Source organism: Furipterus horrens, unplaced genomic scaffold (assembly GCF_987537825.1).
Source record: "Furipterus horrens unplaced genomic scaffold, mFurHor1.1.pri manual_scaffold_1, whole genome shotgun sequence".
Classification (NCBI taxonomy): Eukaryota; Metazoa; Chordata; class Mammalia; order Chiroptera; family Furipteridae; genus Furipterus; species Furipterus horrens.
The window spans coordinates 113592044-113617470 of NW_028327171.1; the positions used below are offsets into that span (position 1 = coordinate 113592044).

Here is a 25427-nt window from a genome sequence, read left to right on the forward strand (position 1 = left end):
ATTGCACCGGATGCCTGAAAGCTGAAGCAAAGCCCACTCTTGCTTTTGAAACCTGACTAGGTCAAATGGAAGTTACAAACCTGAGTAGCCTCATCCTGAGACACACTTTGATGGGCCCAGTCTTACTTTCCAGGTCACGCTTACCTACTGTGATACGGCATAGCACTGACATTGTTGGCAAGATTATGCTTACATCGATGGCCAAACATGCTGAACATGAAGTTACAGCCTCCTCAGGATGTAATGCCAATGGAAGATGTCTGGCCTGAGAAACCATGAACTCACTTCTATGCTAAGTGATTCTGCATGAGTGTATCATAAGGCACAAATAGCACATCAAGAGAGGTAACAAGTAATACTAAATGTAGATGCCCAGGTAAATATGATCATTCTGTAAGAAAGCGATGGCCAGAGGCTGGAGGGGTTGGCCTTCTCTTACCTGAAAAAGTCTGGCGTTTGCCCTTGGCTCCTGTGAGGTTACCACTAGGCACCTGGGGAAGTCCTGATGGGAGTGTCTGTTTACCTGAGGGCATTGGGCACTGGGTAATCTAATAATGTAACTTATGATAGGGATTTTGGGTCATGCCATATCAGTCTCACCTCCAGAAGGAACTGGACACTAAAGGTCAGCCACGCAGACAGTATGTGACCAAGCTTCAATATAAATGCTGGACACCAAAGGCTCCTGGGTTGGCAACACTCTGTAAGAACTGCCGCCCTTCATGCCAGGATACTGACATGTCCTGAGGACACAAAAGCCTGACATTTAGCAGTAAGGGTGTTTGTGGGGACCCTCGAGCTTCTATCTGGTGTTGGAAGTGAGGACACACTTGTAGACACTGTTCTCCCAAACTGTAGCTTGCCAAACTCCTTGCAGGCCTGGAATTCTAGAACCACTGAAACTTGGAAACTTCAAAATCAGAAGGAAAATTGTTTTCTGAGAGCCTCAGGTAAGCTGGCGCTAGGCTGGAGGCTTTATGTGTTGGCACAGCAGCCCTGTAGAGAAGTGTGGGGGTCCCTGCACTGCGGAGGCAGGTGAAACCCGGGGAGGGGACCTCAGTCAACTGAGCTCCTATGGGGGGTACTAAAAGCCCCAGAAGTCTATAGTGGAGAAGAAAAATGAATTCTCCTATCCTTCAGGCTCCTGACCAAGTCCACTGTCTGACCAAATGTATTTGGGCCTCAGTGACAGGGACTAGTACTGGAGTTCATGGACAATTTCAAAGTGACAAACGATCACTAAGGCAGCATGTTTACACTGCAGCCTTTCACCCCCAAGGAGATTCCTAGTTTGGGGCAATCTCCTTGAGAAAGACAATCAAGGACAGTCTAATCAGCAGATTGCTACAGTATCCAGCCTGGGGACATTCAGATACCATCATCAAATTCAAAAACTACAGAAGTACACATTTTTTCTTTTCTCACTTTTTAAAGTTTATAACCCTTTTGTACTATTTGAATTTTTTTTTGCAATGTGTATGTACTACTTTTACAATTAAACAAAAACACTTAAAATGATTTTAACGTAAGGAAGTAATCACAGTGAAACATGAAATGGAATATCAACTTTGGGACAGGTCTTCCAGTTGAGTCCAAAAGCCCCAACATGGTCTCTCTTTCCAGTCTTTGGTCATCTTCTAGCCTTGGATCCTCTCACTCCACCTACAAAGTACATGAAGTGACCCTGAACTGCTTTCTAAGCTTCCCTATACCTCCCACTTCCAGGATCCTTACTAGGAACCTAAGAGGAGTCAAGTCAGCAAAATTAAGTTAATTTACAGTCATAGCAAACACTGGCCCAATAACCTGGCCTCACCCACTTGGTGCTGAGTGTCCACAGAGGCACGCTGGAGGGTGGTGCAGAGGGTGGCACAGGTACCAGCAGGGGGACCCCAGGTGCTACGGCCCCTGCGGGGTGCTTGAGCAGGTGCCTCACAGGACAAAGGTCGTAAAGAAGATGTGCATCTTGGCCAAGAAGGTGGTGACGGAGCCCTGCCGCCAGAGCTTCATCTCCACGTCCAGAGCAAAGTCCTGCGGCTTGCGCACTAACCGCTGCAGGTAGACAAGTCCTGTGTAGGTATTGAGCCGACGTGTGCCAAAGTAGCCTTCCTCGTTGCCCCTGGTGATGGTCAGGGTAATGGTGTCCCCTGGAAAGACGGGCACTGGACTGATGCGGAAAATATGAGCTGGCACCAGGAGGCCAGTCTGGAAGTTGAGATGGTAGTATGTGATGTGAGCTGGTGAGTTCTGGCACTCCAAAAAGTCATGGCACGTAGTGCGCTCACACTTCCTGCGGATGCACGAGACTTGGTCAGTGGGCTGGGGGCTCACATACGTCCACCCCAGGCACTCCCACCCTGCTGTCCAGCGCCCTGGACAGGGCCCAGGCAGGCTTGAGGGCCAGCTGGCCCCAGCTCTACCCTTAGTAGCCTTGTAACATATGCTAAGTCACCTTACTCATGTAGGTCTCAGTTTCCCCATCTACAAGATGGGTTTATAACCTTGTGGTTTCATTGGGAGGATGTGTGAGTTTATAAACACACAGCACTCAGCACCGTGCGTGCCAGTCTGCTGGCAGCTCTGACGCAACCCTATGCTCCTTCATTTGTTTTACTTGCACACTGCCCATTTGCATAGATTCCCAGGCCAGGGTGTTTTTATTGTTTCAATCATTTTTCAAGTTCCTTTTCTTCCATCAATTGACTGCTTCTAGGCCATTTCCTCTATGCTAGATGAGGATGATAAGAAAACCTCTGCCAAACCCCACAGGTGGTCCAAGGCCCCAATTTTTAAGCACAGCGGCAATCTGGTCTCTTCCTGAACCTCTAAGCCACTGGCATTTCCATCATTAAATCGGTATAAAAGCTTACTGCTTCCCCAATGGGAAGCCATTTAGGCACAAGGGCTCAGCAGACTTCCCTAACCGGCATGCTGCAGCATAAGGCCATACTGCGCCAGGACAGGGACACTGCCCACAAGTAGCAAGCGCACAGCACCAACACCATGCCATGCACTATGCCCAACATGTGTTTTTACTCCTCTGATGCACACACTACCCCATGGGTGGCACTACTATCACTCCCATGTTACAGATGAGGCAGCTGGGACCCAGAGAAGGGAAGTCACTTGCCTCGGGTCACTCAGACATACCCCCTAAGTCATGGACATTCCTCATGTGTAATATGAAAAACATGTAACTGCCAGCAGGGCAGCAGGAAAGGAAACATTCCTGCTAGCAAACAGTGCCTGAGGTAGGTGTGGGCAGATGTGAAAGAGCTGAGAGGTTGAGAGAGCAAGCTGGAAACTCCTGAGTGCGTCTGTGGGCCAGCGCCGCCACGCGGGCCTTGTGCTCAGAGAAAGAGAACATGGATGCATTCTAACCGGTCAGCAGCTGTGTGAGTTGTTGGACGGGAGGGGCAAGAACTTTGGTTTGCATGCCTTTATTGTTTACGTATTTTTATAACCGTGTGTCACTTTTGCAAGGACTGACACTCACTCTCTTTCCATAACCTGTGCTGAGGGAAAGCATGTCAAGCCATGGGGAGACCCACCTGGTGGGGAGCTGAGGCCTCGTGCCCAGGGTTGTGTGACTGGATGGCAGGGTTCTGCAGCCCCATGAGGCCCTGAGCCAGAGCCCCCCAGCTAAGCGGCTCCTGGTTCCTGACCCTCCAAAGCGGTGTGAGATAATATGCTTGTCAGGTTAAGGTGCTAAATATTAAATAACGTGTTAGACAGCGATCGATAACCAATGTTTGTGTGTGTTTGTGCATGAATGAGTGAGAAAGAGATTTTCTGTGCATCTTCCTTTCACTCTAGACTCTGAACTTTCTGCAAGATGTTTTCATTTGTGCCATTTGTGGTCAGTGTGACCACAGTCTCTGCAGTGGGGGCAGGTGAAGAGCAGGGCGTGGTGAAGGCAGGGGCCACGGGTCACATGGCCTCTCCCTGGGCAGCACAGGGTCTGTGCAGGGTCCCAGGCCCAAGGCTGGGGTGGAGACACTCACGTTTTGGAGACGCGATTGTAGTTTGGCGGGCACTCGAAGAGCAGGCAGCGGAAGCTGCCCTGGATGTTATGGCAAGTCTCTGCTTCAGAGCAGTTGTGGGTGCCCAGGGCACACTCATCCAGGTCTGCGGGGAGGAGAGAAGGGGAATGGCAGGGATGCCCCACTCTGGGGACCTGAGTCTGAATCCCCAGGCCTCCAGCCCGGGTCTGGGAGCAGCTCACCCTGACCGCAGGAACATAGCTCGCAATTCCAGCCTGCTCTGCACACATCCCATCTAGTTCCCTCCACACCCAGCAGCCAGGGGGCCTTGCTTTAAAATGTAAATTATCTTCTGTCAAATTCTCAGAGGGCTTCCCATGGTCCTGGAATAAAAGCCCCAGTCCCTCCTACAGACACTGAGCCCTGCACTGCAGGGCCTCTTTGGCCCTTCGCTGAGCCCCCTCTCCACTCAGGCTGCAGTCCTGCTAGACACTTCTGAGCTGCCCCAGTGCCCTGGTCTCAGCTCAGGGTCACACCCTACAGGGTGCCCTCCCTGACTATCCTACAGTGGTCCTCCTCCCCATCGCCCTCCATTGCATCCCATTTTATTTCCCTCATACTGCTTGTCCTGCTCTCAAACACACCTGAGCTATTTTGTCTGTCTGCTGTTTCCCACCTTCCCCCTCCTCAGTGTAAGCTCCAGGGGGATATGTCTTCCTCAGTCCTGTGGGGTCCCCAACACCCAGCGGAGTGCCAGGAACATGGGGGGTTCTCTACACGGATTTTTGGGTAGTTTCAAGACTCACCGCTTGCAAATACATACTCCAAGATGCACATCTACGAACGCCCCCATACCCTGCAGACACGCTCAGGCTTCCTGTGCATATGCCTGGGCATACACATAAGCTCGAGCACACCCACACAAATATACCCACACACGCAAGGAGGGCCCATTCAAGACACTGAAAAAACACACAAACATATAAGTAAATGTCTCTGACAAGTTTAGAGAAGCAAGCATGTGGTGCAAGTGTGTGTGTCTGTTTTCACAGGCAACCAGTGGATCAAATAAATGGGTTCCAGAGACCTTCCTGTGCTGGGGTGGGGCTGGGCCTGGAGTGGGGGGAGCAGCAGTCTGTCAAGCGCTTCCTAGAGGGCTTCAGATTTTAGTCTCCAGACCCCCACACTGACCCAGTTAGGGATTTCTCCTCACCCAATCTTCATTCCAGTCCATTGGGGTGAGGGGCGCTGGCCTCCCCAGAGGGAACTGGGGATCTAAGAGGGACATAACCTTGCTCAGCAGGGCAGCTGGGGCTGGAAGCCAGGTCCACCTAATGTCCAAATGTGGGATGTAATCGTGACCGCAATGACAGCAGCAGCTCACCACCTGACACTCAGTCCATGCTCCAGGCGCTCCGCACTCCTTCACACAAGGCAGGTGTGGGTGTCACCTCCCATCATCCACACATGCCCAGGCTCATGCAGCTGCAGCAGGACAGGGTCACCGCTCAAACCCGGGCCTGCTTCGGACTCAGGGCTGCTGTCGACCATGCTCTACAATGCAAATCAGCTCACATTCATTCACCTCTTCAAGCCTCGTTTTTCTCCTGTGCAAAATGTGTCACGACCCCAATTTCCCAGGGAGGCAGAAAGGACAGTGGGAGAAAACACAGCAGGAGCCAGGGCTACTGGGGCCAGGATGGGCATGGTTGTTGTCCTGATGTTTCATTAATTGAATCCACACACAAGGAGGACCTCCTGCTCTTCCTTACCCTAAGCCAGCTGCCCACAATGTGAGCAGGAAGTCCTGACCTTGAAGCCTCGGTGGCGGTGGAGCAGGAGTGAGATGGCAGCAGGTTCACTGTCTGCCCTGGGCCAGTGTTGACAGATGTGTCCCGAATTGGCAGCAGGAGCCCAGTGCTCAGTGTCTGGGGAACCTGATGCAGGACTTCCCTGGGGCCACAGGCTCCTTGCCCCTTGGTGCTGCCAGGCCTCTGGTATCTGTGGGGCTTTGAGCCCGAAGCCTCCCCGGGAGAGCTCCAGCCAAAGGGAGAGCTCAAGGCTGTGCACTAGGGAGTGTCACTGCATCTCTTCCGGGTGGTGATGCCCGAGCTCAGAGATGCAGAGATAAGGGACAAAGTCAGTGCGAAGACTAACAGTGTGGCTAAAAGCTAGCCCTTATTTAGGCTTTACATACGCTAAAAAAGAAAAAAAAAAGCAGGATTCAAAGTTATTTTCATCATGATCTTAGATAATATTATATTGCATATGTAGAGGGTTGGGCAAAACTAGGTTTACAGCTGCGAGTAAGGAAAACAGTTTATTATTATTTATTGTATTATTTTCCAAACAACTGTAAACCTATTTTTGCCCCACCCTCTATATATGTGTGTATATACTGGCATAAAGAGAGACTGGAAGGAAAAACATCCAAATATTGGCAATAGTTGCCTCTCAGTTCAGTCGCATGTTAAATATTCAATGAGCGCATGTCATGTGCTGGGCACTGCTGTATGTGCTAGTGAACAGGAGTCACAGCCCTTCCTTCACAGAGCATATGTTCTAGGAGGCATGCCGAGCCTCAATGCCTTAACATCTTTCTGTCCTGTTTCTTACTATAAAGGAGGGGCAGATGCTCACATGAGATACTAACCATCGCACACTGTCCCCAAGGCCATCCCACTATTGGAGCCATGAGATTCAGTGTTTGGTCCGACTCAGAACAGGACCAGGGAGCTCAAGGGAACAACTGCTTAGCTCTGAAGGCCAGTGGCCGCAGACACAGGGCACCACAGCACGACTCAGGACCTGGGCATGACCAGGCAGAACCAGGATCTCAAACTCTGCCCTCGTCCACCCATGATTGCGAAGACTCTTCCAGCAAAACAGTTTGGAGAGAAAATACAAGCGTGACACGTGTGGGGCGCCTCCCAGGTGGGGGCCGGTGATGCAGCAGGGAGGGAACCTGTGCCTCGGTCCTGTTGTATCCGGGGAAGCAGGTCACTTGCGTAGGCTGTGAGGGGGCAACATGGCAGCCCCCCAGGAAGGAGATGCAGAGAGCAAGGTAGGGAGCCCAGCAAGGGGAGCTGTGGGTACCAGGGCCCAAGATCAGCACTGGTGGTCAGATGCGTCTGTGGCCAGCCCAGATGGGGCGTGTGCTTGGTCCCAGGGACCTCTGGTACAGCACAGGCACATTTGACGTCTGGGCGTCCCTCTGACCATGGCCAACATGGGCCAGGGAGGAGGTACAGAGAGACAGTCTTCAATGTGACCAGGTTTTCAACCTGCAGTGACGTCAAGAGGAAAAGTCACTGCCTTCTGACCGAACCTTCCTAGAAGTGACCACAACTGTGTTCTTCCATCAGGTGTACAGGGCCTCAGTCTCAAAAATGAAATCATATTCTAGGAACATAAAGTATTCCCCATACAGCTCAGTTTATGGTGGGTAAAATCCCCACCTTTTATGAAGTCCATACCAATTATTTTTTAAATTAAAAAGCAGAGTGCACCCAGCAGGCCCCCAAGTCCCCGATTTACCTGTTTTTACTCAGAGCCTGTTAATTTATTATTATTATTATTACTATTATTATTATTTTACATCAACCTACAGTAAGGAATCCTTTTGCATTGGGACTAAGGATACACATGGAACTGAATCCTTTTGGGCACACTGCACTCTGACCTACATCATGGCCATTCTACCCTACCCATCCCTATATTCTATTTTACATTAAAAAAAAAAAGAACAGTTGGCTAAGACCTATGGCTTTGATCTCAGCATCCATTTATAGGTAGCAACTGTTAGTCTAACTCTGTACCCTTTCAGGTGCCAACCCTGACCGCTAGATTCCCAGAAATACCAGGGTCTGCCTCAGTGGACCAAAGCTGTAACAGAGGGCCCTGAGGGCTCTCAATCCCACCATTGGGGAAGACTCAGTCATGAAAGCCAGGAGCAGGGCAGGTGGGCTGTGTTCTGAGGAGCTGAGTTGTTGGCTTTCCCAGGGGGCTGCTGATGCTGCTACTATACCCTGTCCCAGGTGGATTCTAGACCTCTTCACTTTGCCCTGGTGGCTTCTCAGGCCCAGAATTTGGTGGGTTTGGTATATTCTGATGGTACTGGACTAAAGATCATGACTCTCCCGCTTAGATTAGATGTCCTGTCCCCTCAATTGCAAATTTAACAGGTGACTGCCCAATCCCTCTTTGCATGTCTCCAGTGAGAGGAGGAAGTCCCCTTCCTCCTTTCCATCCCTTCCCAGCTCTGGGGGAGTATCTTTTTTGATGTGGATCTGGGATAAGCCTCTCTGTGACACCTTTTTCTATACTTGGGGACGCATCTGACCCTCTGAGTGCAGAGATTTGGCTGGTCCAGTCCCTGGATAGGATCATTGACACTTGGGGACAGATAGCGGGATCCCTGAAGCTGCTCTTCTACAGGCTTCTCACTGGACAGGTCTCTCATGGCTTTCAGAACCACCACACAGGATCCCTGCCTTGCTCCCAGGGCAGGGCCCAAAGCTAATTCCAAGTCTGGAAAATTGTAAGCTGGGTCAAGCAGTAGAAAGACCGATACTTTCTCATCCCAGGCATAAACCACCAGAAGCACTGGCCATTCTGTGCTTATGCACTCGGTGTCCAAGTTCCCAGTACACAGCAGCCTGTGTGAGCCTATGTCTGCCAGGGTCCCAGCGGCGGCCCTGCTGGGCAGGGACCCCTTGCTTACCCTTGCAGGATCTCCCGTTGGCCGTCATGGTGTAGCCCTGCTCTGGGCATGCACACTGGTAGCTCCCTGGCATGTTGACACAGCGGAAGGTGCAAAGGATGCCAGCACCCTGAGCACACTCATCAATGTCTGTCAGAGAGAGGGTCACCCTGTGACTCTGCCCACCCACAGGGACTAGCCACTGACAGACATGCTGCCCCTGCCACAGCCATGGAGCTTACGGACCCATTTTACAGATGAGGACAATAAGGCTCAGAGAGAGGAAGAGAGTTGCCCAAGGCCACACAACAAAACAGGGCTCCCATTCTAGGGCTTGCTCCCGGGGGCTGCTCCACAAATGCTATCAGCTAAAGGACAATCAGGTACCAACACAGGCCTGGACATAACATTCAACTAAAGAACCCTTCACCCCATGAGGCCAGGACCATCATCTCCACTTGGCAGAAGAGGAACCTAAGGTCAGACTCAGGAAGCAATGTGCCCAAAGTCACACAGCTAGGAGGTCAGAGATGGGACTCCAACTCTGTGTGCCCTGTGTCTCCAGCCCAGCAGGGACTCCCTGGGAGCTGGGTACACAGGGAAGGGATGCCTCTCAGGAATGGGCCCTGGGCATAGAAAAGGTACCTGTGCAGGTATGCCCATCCTCAGCCAGCTGGTAGCCTTGGCGGCAGTAGCACTGGTAGGAGCCATAGATGTTGGCGCACTCCTGACTGCAGCGCTGGGCCTCACACTCGTTCACATCTGCGGGAAGACCAGCTCGTGGTCATGGGGGAAGCCTCCCAACTCAGAGGTGAGGGCCAGGGCCCAGGCTCTCCTGGATCCATCTCTTGGGAGAACATTAGTTTCAGCCTTCCTTTGGGGCTGATGAGGAATCAGAGGCCCAGATGAGGACAAGTGGCCCATCTGGGACAGGCAACTGAGGCAGGGGCAGGGCTGGGCTTGCTCTGGAGTCCTGGCATGGCCTGCTGCCTGGAGGAGGCAGCCACAAGTCAGACTCAGATCCCCTGGTCAGAATAAACACTCCCTACCGAGAGTCCTCAGCACCTGGCACAGAGCTCTGAGAAATATCACCTAGGTGCTAACGAGAACCTCCTGAGGCACTGCATGTGGGTGGAGGGGAAGCAAATGCTGATGTGCATGAGAGTGTGGGCTGAATACAGTGGGAGGGATTGAGTAAAGGGTCACCTCATGGCTTAGATGGAACATCACCTGGACTCTGAACTCCTGCGAGCAAGGATGGGTCTTTCATTCACCCAGCCAAGAACTGCTGACCTTTTTTTATGACATGCCAGGCCTGTCCCAGGAACTGGACATGTCACCATGAACAAGAAGGGACAAAAATTTCCACCTGTGGAGCTGATGCTCATGTGTACAGGGGAAGAATGGGGAAGAGAGGAAGCTAATTAAATGAGTCAAATAACTAGCATGTCAGAAGGTGAACAAGTGAATGGAGAAAGCAGAGAAAGGGGACAAGGATTATGTCTGGGAGGGTTACTATTTCTGAGCCATGTGGGCATATAGGGAAGCATTCAAGGCAGAAGAAGGTACAAAAGCAAGACCCTGAGATGGCTGCGGGCCTAGAGCAGTGAAGGAGCAGCAAGGAGGTGGGTGTGGTCAGAGCAGAGGAAGTGAAGGAAGAGTGGGGGGAGGGTAGGTGTGATCCTGCAGGGCCTTGAAAGGCAAGTCTGATCCACACCCACCTCCTTGGGACCTCACATGATACACAGCATTCACACAAAGTGAATGAATAAAAGAAGAAATGAATGATCTCATCTAGGCTCTGAGCTTCTGGGAGCCAGGGACCATACTGGTATCATCGCTGAGTCTCTAACTTCCGCCACAGATGGGGAAGTGGCATTGGGTAGGGATGGGGTGGGTGAAGCCCTAAGGGCCAAAAAGTGAATGAATGACCACAGTAATGCCTGGGTGGCAGAGGCCTCATCCCAACAACTCTGTGCACCCAGCCAGGTACAGAGGAGGTGCTCACAGGTTATTATAATTCAAATGAATCAGTGATGAGAATGAGAAGATCTGGTTGGGAGCCCGTCCAAAGGCAGATTTAGCCAGGCCTGGTCTGTCTTCTCTGCCCCTGGACTGGTCCTGACCCGTGGCAAGGCCAGCTCCCACGCACTGCCCCCTCCCCATCAGCTTGGGGTGCATCCCACACAGGTGAGCACCTGGCCTCAGATGCCAACTGTGGGCCAGGTCCAGCCTGTTCACATGCATGGTTTAACTGATAGTGTGCTTTCCAAAACTTTAAAATCCATCAGCACCATGTAAAAACCAGAAGATTTTATATAAATATCTATCCATTTTTCTGGCATCTGAAAAACCAGGAAGATTGGGTTACTCAGGACTGGCACTGCTGGGTGGCATCCATCTATGAGTGCTCTGTGGCTGCCACCCACTTTTGCCAGCAGATCCCGGATCCTTTAGGGAGCCACAGGCCCTCGCTCGTTTTACTCACTTCTGTTCCCTGCCTGGTCCCCAGGGCACTGCAACCGTGACCAGGATCAGAGCCTACCAAGGGGCCGAGACTGGGCTGCCATTCCTGCCTGCCCAGAGCTCCCACGTAAGGACGTACCTGACACAGAGACCAATGAGTGGGGCCCTGGGCCCTTGGGAGGACTCATGGCAGGGAACAGCTGAACCAGCTGAGGCCAGGGAAGGACTGAGGTAGGGCTGATGGCAGCGAAGATGTGGCTGGGGGCTAGGCGTGGCTCTGGGCTTTCCGTGGTGGGGGCATCTCTGTGGGGTCAGGAGCCACGGTCAGAGGTCGGGGCCAGTGGTACCTTCGCAGTGCTTGCCGTCGGCAGCCAGCCGGAAGCCAGAGGCACAGGAGCAGCGGTAGGAGCCGGGTGTGTTCTCACACGTGTGCTGGCACACGCGGCCAGGGGAGGCCCAGCACTCGTTCACATCTGTGGGGAGGGGCACGGGCGGGCGGGCAGCTCCTGGCCGCCAAACTCCCTCCCTCCCAGGCAGAAGAGGGGGCTGGGTAGGAAGCGGGATCCAGAAACCCAGGAGAGGCAGGGAGAGACCCAGAGAAGGAGAGTAGCAAAAATACTGGGGACAGGGCAGAAAGGCAGTGACAGTGTTGGAGGGAGGCTGGAGGCAGAGAGAGAGACAAGACAGTCACAGTGAGGGGCAACAGGGACAGAGGCTAAGAGGGGAAGAGGAGGCCAGAGCAGAGGGAGCAGAGCCACAGCAGGACGGGAAGGCAGGAGGGTAGTGAAGCCCAGCGAGGGCTGAGCAAGGTCAGAGCGAGAGAGAGGACAGAGCCTGCAGAGAGGAGGAGGCGGCCAGAAGGCTGGCCTGGGGCAGGTGGGCTCTGAACTGGATAGGGGTCTTGACAACCAGTCCCCACCTACCTACACAGGCCCGACTGAAGGCGTCCTGCTGAAAGCCAGCTTTGCAGTCACAGCGGTAGGAGCCAGGGAGGTTGTGGCACACCTGGCCCTCCCTGCAGTGGTGTGCGCCTGTCTCACACTCGTTCACATCTGCCAGGGGAAGGTAAAAAGGCACTCCGAGGCCCAAGCTCGCCCCCTACAGGGGTCTCCCACAGGCTAGAAACCCAGAAAGGCCAGGGGGAGGGAGGTGTCTGGCCTTACCCACACACTTGGTCCCATCCTGGCTGGCATGGTAGCCACGCCCGCAGAGCAGTGGGTTCCTTTGGCACGTGTAGGAGCCCACCGTGTTAATGCAGCTGAAGCCGGGCCGACATGGCTCAGACAGCGACGTACACTCGTTGATATCTACAGAGGTGGGTATGGGGAACAGGGAGCCTGGCACACCCCTCCTCAGGCCCCAGCACCTGGGTCCAGGGCTGCACTGGGAGGTGGCCAGTCCTAGGCTCCAGATCAGCCTAGGTCAAAGTTATGGGGGCACACTGTCCTACCCATGTCCCACGGCACAAGGGGCTTCAGTTCCCAGAACCCAAGCACCTGACAGCTGCTTTCTAATGGAGCAACTAGAACCAGAGGGGAAATCTAGGCTGACTTGTAGAATAACTATGCTGCATTGTTCCCTTAATCTGGCTTTCCCAAACCTACCAGCCTACCAACTTCCTCTTCTGTTGATGCCTCACATACTGCTGGCCTCTTCATCATCACACCACGCTTGTGCACAGCTCCACACAGGCCGGCCTTTGCACATGCTGTTTCCCCTTATCTGGTACATAGTCCCTCAAGATTTTCATGGTTGGCTTCCTTATTTTCTCAGGTTCCTGCCCCAATGTCACCTCCTCAGAGAGGCCCTGCCTGACCATTCTAGATAGAAAAGCACCCCTATTTGTTTTATTATTAAGGAAAGCACCCTTGAATAACTACCACTCGTATAAATGTGTTTCTTTATTTTAATCTCTCCCCTCCAAGATGTCTCCTTAAACTGCTGCAACTCCTGACATATAGCAGGTGCTCAGGAAATGTCAGTGAATTAATCGCTGAGGAATTCTTTGCAATCAGGTAGACCCCTCCCTACCTTGCCCTGACCCTAGCTGAGTGTTCCAGAGCAGACCACAGGGACCTTTTCATGGCCACAGCCCTGTAGTGCCCTGAGGGATTGCCCATGTCCTGTGATAATGCTGGGGCACAGCTGTTAAGGGGGGCCTTGGGGAGAGCTCCAGATCCCAGACTGGCTAGAAGAACCCCCAAAGAGTCTTGAGAAAGACTTTAAAGCTAAGGCCCCTCTGTCCCTCAGTGTCCTCCCTACCAGATAGGGACGCCCATCCCACAAGTTGTTCTTATTAGGAAAGGGTATGTTGCAGAAGCTGTATTCTAACAAATCCCTTGTTTCTGTCTGTACCCAGGATTGGCCTTGCACAGCGTACACCTTTTCATCTCTCCCTGTGTTTCACCCCTCCCCAAGTTGAGTGTGATCTTGACCATGCCTATACTCCGGGTGCCATCAGTAATCTGGGGCCCTGGTGCTCTGCCTCCGGTCTCATGGTCAGCAGCCTTGGGGGAGGTGGAGCCTTCTAGCTGTAGGCCCTGGCTCTTTGGAAGCCATTGAAGAGAGGGGGGAAGAGCATGAGATCTCATGAGACCCGCATGGGGACAGCAAGGCCAGTATATGTCAAACTGTGGGTCTCCACCCATGAGTACAGCATGAGATCAATCAGGAAGGTCTTGCTAGCATTTTTGCAAATAAAAATTTCAGTATCACATGTAGTAATGTTTTGTGAAAGTTGTGTTCCAGGCGTGTGCGTGTGTGTGCGCATATGTGTGCCTCATCAAGATATAAAATATACTCCTTCCTATTAAATGGGTTAAAAGAAATTTGGTACACATTCATCCAGTCCAACGCCAATGATGTATAAACTGAGGCCACAGAGAAGTAACTCAGCCAAGGTCAGACAGCTCAAGATAAGAGCTTCTGTTCTGCCAGCGCCTCCTGGGGCCAGGCACTGACAGGCCCACTCACAGGCTGGGATACACTGCAGCTGCGAGAGGGTAAAAACAGCAAGCCAGGTCTTCTGGATCTCTAAACCCTCAGAGTCCCCCACCCACAACCCCTTCCAAAGAAACCCCAGCGGGGAGCCCTGTACCCACTCACCCACGCAGTTGCCCTCAGGGTCCTGCAGAAAGCCCTCCATACAGCGCTGCCGCGCCTGGCAGTAGAAGGAGCCCTTGGTGTTGTGGCATGTGGAGCCTCCCTGGCAGTTGTGCGTGCCCAGCTCACACTCGTCCACATCTGGCACAGAGAGGCAGAAGTCAGGGGCTGGCAGGCTGCAGGGCCTTGCCTGGGCAACCCTACCATGAACTTGATGGTTACAAAGGTCTGTGCATCATAGGAATAGGAGGAGCATTGTCACTCTCTGCTCATGCCTAGTAACAGTAAAGTAATGACATCAGGACTGAACTCCATAATAGCGCACACTATCCCCAGCACTCTGAGATGTATTTATCTATTTACTGCTTACAATAGCCCTAGGAAATCGGGGCTATGACAAACCCCATCTTACACAGAGGGAACCAGAGCACAGACACAGTTGTACACCTGGGGCCAGAACCCAGAGGTGGTGGTGGTGGGGGTGGAGTTTGCATTCTTCACTACTGCTCCCTGCTTCCTTGGGCAGACAAAAACGGGGACACGTGCTCATATCCCTAAGGTCATGTGTCTAGGCTTCTCTGAAAGTGGTGTTGACAGCAACAAGGCTTGGAGCTCTTGAGGATGGAGCTGCCAGGCCAGAATGGAACTGCTGCTCGCCACCCCCACCCACCCTCGCACCCCGCCCCACCTACTGCAGCACTGAGCAGTTAACAAGGGCCTTGCCTCTGCCCAGGGCTCCGCCGTGCACACAGCAGTGCCCTGTGCTTCCCCTCATGCTTCCTGCACTGCAGCACAGCAGGCCACTTCTACAGACAGGAAAACAGGAAGCACAGAAGGGCGACACACAGAATCAGTAACGGGCCACATCACCCTCAGCTTTGCTCATTGCCAGACCAATGCCTGTGCATCTGTCTGTGTGTCTTCTGTTCATCTGTGCTTCCCTCCACCCATCCCCTCTCTGGTTTCCAAAGCTTTCATCACCTTCGCACAGCAATTGAGTCATCAGGAGGCCATGTGATAGGTTCCAGGCAGCCAAACACGAATGGGCATGGCCCCTGTCTGATTACAGCCTGATGCCCGAGAGGCAGCCTGTCCACACCCACTCTAAGGAGCCTGGCACCCTGAGATGAGAAAGGGTTAGGGTATGCTGGAGCATGCCCAGGGAGGTGGCACCCCTCCCCAGTCTGGATCTTGGAGGGGGATGGCCTTGGATCTGCATCTGCCCTACTGGTACATCCAGGTGTGTGCACACATGTGCAGAGGGAGCTGGGCTCATTTCTCCTAGCTCATCTATCCCCACCTATGACCAGCTTAGAGCCAGACATGATTATGTTAATACACCTTCCTGAGCTCACACCAACCTCAGGGCTACTTCTCATCAGCATTCTCCAGGGCTTGTAACAAAAGAGCATTTCAGTATATCTTCCCTCCTTGATGACACTCTCCTGGACATTTTTAGTTAAAAATAAAATGCTTCCTATCACATGTGAAACAGACTAACCCCTTCCGTAGTTGGGCCTGTCACCCTTTCCCCTCCCCGAAGCTGCCGGCACGCCTCTCTAACTCTCAGACTCTTTCCATTCTTTGAACACGCCAAGATCTTTCTCCTCTCAAAAGGTCTCACACTTGCTGTTTCCTCTGCCTAGAACACCCTTCCCAGGAGCTTCTCCACTCAGATTTCACCTCCACAGGGGACCTTTGAACCCCCAACTAATGAAGCACCAGCCCGTGGCTGCTCTGCCATCCTGTTTGTCTGTGTGGCCCCATGTCCCTCATCAGGAGATCAGAAACAAGGATACCCAACTCTACCACATATCCCTGCCACCCAGAGCCCTGCAGGCACATAAAGAGGCTGGGAAGTATTTACTGAAATGGTTCAGTGAAACTTCTCCCCTGTCCTAGGAGGCTTGAATTCGCCAGTGAAAGGGACAGAAGTGATCTGTGGGCTCCACCACAACATACAAACAGGAACTGAGGCTTGGTGAGGGGAACAAGTAGCACCTAGACACCAACAATGGCAGCAAAGCCAGGAGCATGGCCTTAGATGCCCCCTGCCTCAAACGCTAACATTTGTGGGGTCTTCCCACAGGCACAAAACCTAAGTGCTGGAAGCTCCTGGCTCTGGGCAGGTTAGGGGCAGATGGGGCAGGTCAGGGTGGGTCTGCAGGCCGCTGTCCTCACCTGTGCACTCGCCATCCTCGAGGGCATAGCCTGGCTGGCAGGTGAGAGCCTTGTAGCAGCGAAAGGAGCCTACTGTGTTCACGCAGTGCTCACCCCGGCTGCACGTGTGCAAGTCTGTCACACACTCGTTGATGTCTGCAGGGAAAGTGATGCCATCAGAGGCCACAGGGTGCTTCCTGGATGGCGGCTGAGTGCAGCCAGCACTGCCCTCAAGAAGCTCACTACCCAGAAAGTAGTACACAGTTGATGTCCACCTGTCTGTGCATCCATTCATTCAACAGAGATTTATGGAGTACCTTCCATGTGCCAACAAGCACTGTTCTTGGCACCAGGGTTGCATGGTGAACAAGACAGAAATGCCTCTAATAATGGGGACACTCAAGAAAAGGAGGCTCAACAGATGAACAAGCATGTGTAACAGGAAGGGTGGTCACGAGTGCTGTGGGTGAAGAAAAGGATGAAAGCTGAGGGCACTGAGCAGGGGCAGGGAAAGCACACACCATTTTAAGTAGGGGGTCGGGGGAGGGTCATAAGAGAAGGGGGCATTTGAACAGGCATTTGAATAAGTGACAGAAGAAACCCAGCAGATATTATAGGTAGAGGGGACAACCAATGAAAGGGCCCTGAAGAGGGGCCTGTGACGTGGGTTCAAGGGTCAGCTAGGAGGGGGAGAGAAGGGTGTCAGGAGATGTGGAGGGAGGGGAAAGCCAGAGAGAGTTCCAGTTGGGGAAGGAACTGGCTGGACTTCTTTATAACACGGTTCCCTGGCTGGGTGTGAATAATGCAGGGATGGAGGTGGACGCTGTTAGAACAGGAAATGACAGACTGCGGTCTATGGAGGTAAGGAGCTGTCAGGTTCTGAAAAATACAGTGAAGATGCAACTGGCAGGATCCACCAGTGCATGAGAAGAAGGTGAGAGGAAAAGAGGAGCCGAAAGGTCAGCAAAGCCTTCTGGCCAAGCAGCTGGACAGGAGAGCACTGGCACCTCGGACAGGGGTGACTGGGAGGAGCAGGTTTGCAGGGGGAAGGTCAGGAGCCCCTGTGGCCACACTGAATTTGAGTCAAGAGGCAGCCAGAGACACACCGCTGAGTTCACTGAAGGGGTCTGAGTGGAGGAACTAATTTGAGAGCAGTCAGCTGCTGAGGTCATCAAGGGGATGGGCGCAGAAAGAAGGGGCCAAGAACTGACTCCTAGAATGAACACTCGGGAAGGTGAGAGAGAAGCAGCAGAGAGGTTGGAGGAGAGCCCCGGAGAGTTCACTACTCAGACATCACTGCAGGTTGGTGCTCAAGACACACTGACGCATAACTGCCTCCTGCCTCCACGCTGCATCTGCTGGTGGTGGGGCAGCAATCATTTCCTGATTCAGTCATTCCTGGACACTCATTAACTAGCTCTTATTCTATGGTGTTGGTCCAGGTGGCCAGAGGGAATGTCAGCCACAGCCCCTGCCCTCAAGGAGCTGCCAACCTGGTGGGGCAGATAGCATAGGCAGGGCAGTGATTCTAGGGAGAAAAGCTGTGCAGTCTCAGGGCCCTGGACTGTGAGAGTCTCTCCTCAGGGGGCAGCGACATTTGATCCAAGTCTATAAAGATGGCGGTGGAAAGGAGGGGTGCAGGGCTGTGGGGAAAGAGACTCTCCCAAACTCACAGGTGAACCAAATGGTTAAGGTCATGCCAACCCTGGTTTGGGGGTGGGGAGTAGAGGCAGGAAAAGAGAGTTTTGGGTCAGTGGTTTCCAAGGAAGTCTTGGCTGGGAAAAATAAGAATGTCTGACTTACAAGCTGGATTAACAGAGGGAGACACATTCCCAGGACCCCAAGAACACCAGAGCCCGGGACACCCCACCCCGAGAGGACCACGGTGATAAGCAACAGCAGACACCACTGACTGAGGCTTGCTAGGAACCGGATGGTCCACAGGGACTGCCACCCTGCAACACTGTCTCAGACAGAAACAGGTCCCGCAAAGGACACGTGGCTAGACCAAAGCCACACAGCCTTCACGTGGCAGCAACAGACCTCCCCCCGCATTCCCCTGCGGTGAGCTGGACCCCAGACCTGGTGGCTGCTCCCCTCCCATTTTCTCAAAGCCCAGTCCACCTGGATCACTTTTCCCAGGAACCAAGACAGCCCTCAAAGGGCAGGGTACAAAAGGCAAACAGCACACCACAGGGGAGTCCCCACAGAGGTCGCATGTCCATGAGAAGTACTCTAACCTTCGCACCACCCAACACTGTTCCACTTCACTTTACAACAACTATGCAGGCTGCCTCAATATAACACATTTATTGAATCACAGCAATGACTTTAAACATTTGAAAATTCTATATATTTAATCTCCATAGTGACCCTCTGAGGTGGATGCTATTACTATCTCATTTCAAATGTGAGGAAACTGAGGCTCAGGGAAGTTAAATGACTTGTTTAAGGTCTTACAAGTAGGAAGTGGCAGAGCTGGGATTTGAACTCAGACAGTCTAGCTTTGGAAGCCACACTCTATCTGAGCACCAGTCTCCCATCTCACCAGCTGGGATTAATAGCCATGCCTGAAGCTAACAAGTGAACTGCAAAAGACATGAGTATACATTTGTGGATGAATAAGTGCTGGAAAGAATGAGTACTAAGAGATAATAAAATGAATATGTGAGTGGAATAGGAGGACAAAGACAGCCTTGACAAACCTGTGCAGGATGAATAGGGAGGGGAAAAAACGAATGAGAATGTGCACTCATAAATCTGGTAACTGGAATGTACCTTTGCTCTTTTAATCCTGGAACCTGTTTTTGGCTGACCAGCAATCCTTGTAGCACAAGGTCTTCTCTCCAGGCCCCCAGGGGAGCCTGAGTACCCAACCACAGCAAGCAGGCAGGGCATGTCAGGAGGGGTACTCACAGGCTTGGGATCTGCCTGCCCAAACACACACGCACTCTCTCTCTCTCTCTCTCTCTCTCTCTCTCTCTCTCTCTCTCTCTCTCTCTCTCTCTCTCTCTCTCTCTCTCCAAACAGGAAGAGCTGCCCAGCTGCTGACAAGCAGGTTTAGGAGGGCACATGTTGTGCCCACAGCTGCAGGCCAGGGGCAAACATGTCTGCGGTGGCTGCACAGCCCAGTACACAAGCCTGTCAGTCCAGCAGCGGAGGTGAGGATGGCCATGATCCCCAAACACAAAGACAATGGTATGAGCGCTGGGCACATGCCCTGAATGTAACTGCACTGTTCCTATTGTCACATCTTTGTTCAAGCTATTCCTTTCACCTTGCAAGTCTCAGCCATCCTGGGAAACAGGTACAAACACCTTCTTCTTCAGAAAATGTGGGCAGATGCTACAACTAGAATGGTCTGTCCCATGGCCTGTGTAACTGCTGGAGCACTCCCTACTCTCCTCTGAGTTCCTGCTACTTTGGGTCTATGATGTTTCCTCCAGACATGGGTCAGCATCAAGCCCCCCCTCCTCGCCATCCACAGAGACCACCTGGAGCCCCAGCACCCAGCCAACATAGGTACTGAGAGGCAGGTGGGCAAGCTGCTACCAGGCACCAGCCCCACCCATGGCAGGCCAGGAGCTGGGTACCATCCCTTATCCAGTCCTCCAAGCCCTAAGGTTAGCAGTGAGCAAACAGGCTCAGAGAGGAGGGCTCCACTGCTCATGGTAACACAGCAACTAACACCAAGCTGGGGTTGCAGGGCTGGGTCTGTCCAACCCTGGCTCCACCCACTCATCCCCGAAGGGGACTCTGGATGCATCTAAGGACGATCTTGGCAGCTGTCATCACATGTTCACTGTGCCCCAGCCTCTGATGCACCATACACACAAGTAACATAACCTCCAAAGGAGGACCAGTGCCCTCAGCTCCTTCTTTTTACAGGTGACAAAACTAAGGGTTGGAGAAGAGCAGTCATTTACCCAAGGCCACAGAGCTCCTAGAGGGTCATGCCTCACCCCCAGGACCCACGGCCTCCAGGCCTCACACACGCTATCCTGCTGCTCACGAGTCTGACCTCATTTCTATGACCCAGCCAGATCACTAATCAATCGGAGTTTTCTGACTCTCAGGCATGACCCTGGGGAAAGCAGCCTCCAAGGAGCATCGGTGGAGAAGCGGGACAGGACACCAGGACACGTAGGACATGACATGGGGTGCCAGCTGTGCTGAGAGCTCATATGCAAAGGGCAGGACCTGTAGCGTGTGGCGAGCTTGGTGTGGAACAGAGCAGGGCACCATGACGCTGGCAGCAGCAGGGGCTCTCGCTTACCCACGCACTTCCTGTGCACGTTGAGGATAAAGCCCTGGGCACAGAGCACTGTGTGGTTGACACAGTAGAAGGATCCCAGGGTGTTCACACAGAACTGTCGCCGGCTACAATCGTGAGCACCCAGCAGGCACTCGTCTTGGTCTAGTGACAGCCGCAGAAGGAAAAACAGAAGGGCCATTAGAGGGGCATAGCCTATCATGGAACACTAGTGACAGATGGAAAACTGAGACCCAGAGAGGGGCAGGCACCTGCTCAGGGCCTCCCAGCCCACCAGTGGTACACCTCTGGACTTTGGGCCCAAGTCTGAGTTTGTATAGTCAAAGCAGGAATCCCAGGAAGGACAGATGGCAAGGTCAGGCTCCGAGAGGGTAGTAAGCATCCTGCCCATTGTGAAAGTGGGGCAGAACCACAGGCTGTCTCCCACCCACATTCTGGAGCTGCTCCACCTCCACAGGCAGCCAAGGGAGCCACACAAGGCAGGGGGCCAGGCTGGCAACATAAGTGGAAGAAGGAGTCAAAGGGGGTTCTTTGGACAGTGTGGGGCCTGTGCTCTGTCCAGAGGGGGACCAGAGCTGTAGGCCCTTGTTGGTGGAGTTTACAAAGTTTCAAGAGAAAACTGAAATCTGGATATTTTTAAAAAATTATTGAGTTTTTCATGGCTGGTAACTCATTTGACGGTTTTAAACAGGATGAGGCTTAGCAGGACTCCCTGTAGGCCTAGCTACACTCTCAGAATGGCTGTCTGCAACCTCTTGCCTGGAACCAGCAGCCTTTACCACCATGGGTTCTGCAGGAGGAAGGGAGACCTGAAGAGACACAGACACCAGCCCATAGCCAGGCTGGGCCTGAAGGAATCCTGACCCAGAAGAGATACATCTTCATGTCTTCAGAGCCCAGAGAGATGGGGAGTGAAGCCCAGAGGCACCTGAGATCTGTCCCTATCACCTGAGACAAATGCCTGCCAGTCACCATCACGTTGTGTCCTGAGTGAGTTTCCTGTCCTCTCTGGGCACTATACAGTTGTCATCCACATCAGAAAACAGTTTCAGCTGAGAGGCTAGATAAGGGTTTCAGCTTCTGGCAAGGATATAGGCATTTTCCCAAACAGACTTAAGCTTAGGACCCCCAGAAACTGACCAGGGTCACCTTCCCTGAACCTGAACTTGAACCTGAACTGAAGTGTGTTAGACCATCTGCATATTCCATGTCTGTCCTACCTCAGGTTGTTCTTAAGGCATCACTCACTGTGGAAACCACCCTACCAGGTGCTGGATCCAATGCCTCCTTCTCACAGGAGGAGGTCTTGGCTGACAGAGGCCCTGCAGACACAAGATCCAGACCTAGCAAGGTCACTGGCATGAAAGGAACATGCTTTTGGAATCTCTTCAGCCTCCTTGTGCATGGCAGAGGTAGTTAATTGTCACCAACGTCCACTGTCTCCTCCTTGGTTTCAGTAACAGAACTGACTCATGCTATCCAGTTGGGACTTGTACTCCCCAGTCTTGCTCCCTATCAAAGGCAAATGGGAGGGATGAATGCCACTCCCTGGTCCTGCCCTACAATAATCTGGCAAGCACTTTCCTCTTTTTCTTTCTCCACCCATGGCCAGAATCAACTTTGGTCACGCAGACAGAGAAAACCCTCAAGGACAGGATAGTTGGAATGTGGTCTAGGGACCTGGCGAGAAGTCCAAATTCTCAGGCCCCATCCCAGACCTACTGAGTCAGGATCGCTGGGGATTCTGTGGAATTCTATGGATCTGCATTCTCACCAGGCTTCCGGATGACTCTGGTGCACACTTAACACATTGCGTACGGGTGGCAAGAATTCTTGTCATTTCTAAAAGGCATTTAAATTCCCCTGGTATGCAACCTGTTAAGTTTGGGAAGCACTGCTCTAGAGAATAGCAAACAACATGATAGACGAGCCCTAGGGTCCTGCCAACCTGTGTGCCCACCTTGGACTGCATGTACACCTGTGCATGGTGACATGAGAGGAATCACTGCTTAAGCTATTTGGGACTCTTCATCACAAACAGCCAAACCTGCTCCCTCGTGAACCTTCCGAGTTTTAGATCCAGATCGCCTCACTCAAGTTTGTCTGATCCCTACTCGGGGGCCCTCACCACAGGTGAACCCAGGTTTGTACAGGTACAAGGGTAACCCCCACGGTACTCACCTTCACAGGACACACCGTCTGCCATGATGGCATAGCCGGGATAGCAGGAGCACATGGCTGTATCCCCAACAATGCGGCACACCTGCTTGCAAGGCCCATTGTCTGGGAGAAAACCACAGAGAAGTCAGAGACCAGCTCTAACCTACAGGTGGAGGGACTAGGAGCCAAGGAGCCCCACTCCTGGCTCTTTTACAAGTTCACCTGTTAAACTGGCTTGTACATTAGCTGGTGTCTGGGATGATGTGCTAGATCTCCCGCCACCATTGCCACTTGGATACCAAAGCTCTCCCTCAAGTAACAGTGATGGGAGTGAGGAGGAGACGGAGAAGACAGAAAAGATGCAGAGAGAGAAGAAACAAGGAAGAAGAGAAGAGCAGAACAACAAAGAACTTTTTACACATTACTGTCTACATGGTAGTTCCACAAGCAAGGATGTATTCTCTGAATTTCACAGAAACTGAAACCAAAAAAGCAGCCCCAGGCTGTCCTCTGTTCTTATCTCCTTGTTCTTATCTCTTTTCTCACCCCAGGTGGCTGATCCTCCCCCAAATCTCACCTCCTTGGCTATATTCAGTTCAGGCAGGCATGACCAGCCAACCCCCAAAGCAGAAGCACCCCTTTGACAGGATCACCTTGCACATGCCCAGCACTGAAGAGCTTGCCACCTGCAAGCAACCCAGACCCATCCCAAGACCCAGGTTACCTTTGCAGGTATTGGGTTGTGGCCGTGGTAGCAGGATGGTGTTGAGGGGCACTTGGGATGATTCTGGCCTCATTGCAGACTCCTCTGCAGCTTCTGGCTGTGGGGGGCCATTGTCTGTCCCAGGCAGAGTAGACAGGAGGGGGAGGTCTGTATCACATCTGCAGCCAGGCCTTAGGCCCTAACAGGCCCCAGGCCAGCACTTGAAAGAAACTGCCTTTTTTAATCCACCACCACCCATCTCCCAGGAAAGGACACTGAGGCCCAGGGTGCAATGCAATGCACTTAAGGTAAGCTTCATCTCACTGCTCTTCAGGGCAGAGGAGACAAGAAGGAAGAGGAGTGAGTTTCCAGGCTGACAACAAATCTATCCCTGGAAGTTGGCAGCTTCCTGGGCTGCACCATGGACCCAGGACTGGGGACACAGACTGGGTTGGTGGAAGCCTCTATAGCTTGAGTCCTGGCCCTGCACTTGAACCCAGAGAAGAGCACTGGGGCTTACCGCACAGATAAGAGTTCCAGGAAGAAGCCTATATACCGGGGCTCTCAAAGCCCATTGTCAGAGGCCTCTGGCTCCTACAGGTTCCAATGTATGGGGTGGCAGGAGGAGAAGTACCCCACATTCCCCACTGCAGGAATGCCACACTCCCCTGGCAAGATTAGCCCCAACCCCTACCTCAACTGACCAAGTCCTTACCTGGGTGGCAGGTACGACCATCATCCTGTAGTAAAAAGCCGGGAAAGCAGGCACAGTGGTAAGAGCCCACAGTGTTGATGCAGAGGTGCTGGCAAAGCTCCCCTGGGAGAAGCAGGCATTCATCCTGGTCATCGCCGGGCAGGCTGTTGGGCAGCTCGGTCTCCATGCCCAGTGACAGGGCCTCCCGGCTCCCCACCTGCCTGTCTGAAACTGGGGCAGGGGTCAGCGCTCATGATAGGATCTCGGTTGGTCCCAGCAAGTGGCTGAGACCTCAGGCCCCCAGAAAATCAGTGCAGGTCCTCATCAGAAACTTCTGCATGCCCAGCTGAGACAGCATAAATGGATGATAGATGAACGGATGATGAAGGATGGGTGGATGGACACTTCCCCAGAAATAAGAGTGAACCCATCAGAGTCAGGTCCACAACTGCCCTCAGGGAGCTTTGGCTAAAGTGATAAATAGGCCCTGGCCAGCGTGATTTTGTTGGTTGGGCATCATCCCGCAAACCAAAAGGTCAAGGGTTCGATTCCTGGTCCAGGGCACATGCCTGGGTTGCAGGTTCGCTCCCTGGTTGGGGGCGTGCGAGAAACAACCAATTGATGTTTCTCACACACATCAGTGTTTCTCTCCCTCTCTTTCTTCCTCCCTTCCCCTCTCTCTGGAATCAATAAAAGAAAAAAATAATAAAGCAATAAATAGGATTCAGACCCCAGACCTCAGTGACATCAGGGAGGACCACTTCTAGCAACAGAAAGGGTCCAAACCTGGATTCCATCAGGTTGAGAGCTGAACCCTCACTTGGGACTCCCCTAGTTGTGGCACAAGGTCTCCATGCCTTCAAAGATGCACTGGGGAGCAGATGAGAGTGGGAGAGAAGGGTCCTAGGGCCTAGCTGTCTTGGAAGGCTCTTGATATACAGTCATGGAAAAGAGAGATGCCCACAATCCCTCCACACTCACGGTAGCCTGGGACCTCAACTCTGTCCAACAGCACCAGGCAGCTAAGCCCCTGAAGGGAGCAGCTAAATAAGGTCACATCTGAGGAACATGTTTTATACTGAGGGCATTTACATTAAGTTCCAGCCCAATCAGCCCAATCAGCCCAGGCCTGGTACTTGCCCAGCAGGGCCGTGATGGATGACAGTCCAGCCCTATGGACCTGT

At 52.7% G+C, this 25427-nt stretch overlaps 1 protein-coding gene across 3 annotated transcripts in view; it reads right to left on the minus strand.

Moving 5' to 3' along the window:
* Window positions 1–1421: 1421 nt before the first annotated feature.
* Window positions 1422–25427, minus strand: part of FBLN2 (fibulin 2) — a 104729-nt gene continuing 80723 nt past the window's right edge. The window contains exons 6-18 of one of the 3 annotated variants that reach the window (XM_090278718.1): window positions 24265–24474; window positions 23571–23684; window positions 22868–22969; window positions 20690–20830; window positions 16435–16569; window positions 14257–14394; window positions 12315–12458; window positions 12075–12203; window positions 11499–11624; window positions 9331–9447; window positions 8707–8835; window positions 4005–4128; window positions 1422–2290 (exon numbers count right to left, since the gene is read on the minus strand). In XM_090278718.1, the coding sequence (XP_090134844.1) occupies window positions 1933–2290; window positions 4005–4128; window positions 8707–8835; window positions 9331–9447; window positions 11499–11624; window positions 12075–12203; window positions 12315–12458; window positions 14257–14394; window positions 16435–16569; window positions 20690–20830; window positions 22868–22969; window positions 23571–23684; window positions 24265–24474 (1967 nt within the window). In that variant the 3' untranslated portion in view covers window positions 1422–1932. The remainder of the gene's footprint in view (window positions 2291–4004; window positions 4129–8706; window positions 8836–9330; window positions 9448–11498; window positions 11625–12074; window positions 12204–12314; window positions 12459–14256; window positions 14395–16434; window positions 16570–20689; window positions 20831–22867; window positions 22970–23570; window positions 23685–24264; window positions 24475–25427) is intronic. The other 2 variants (XM_090278734.1, XM_090278727.1) reach the window with 2 other exon arrangements.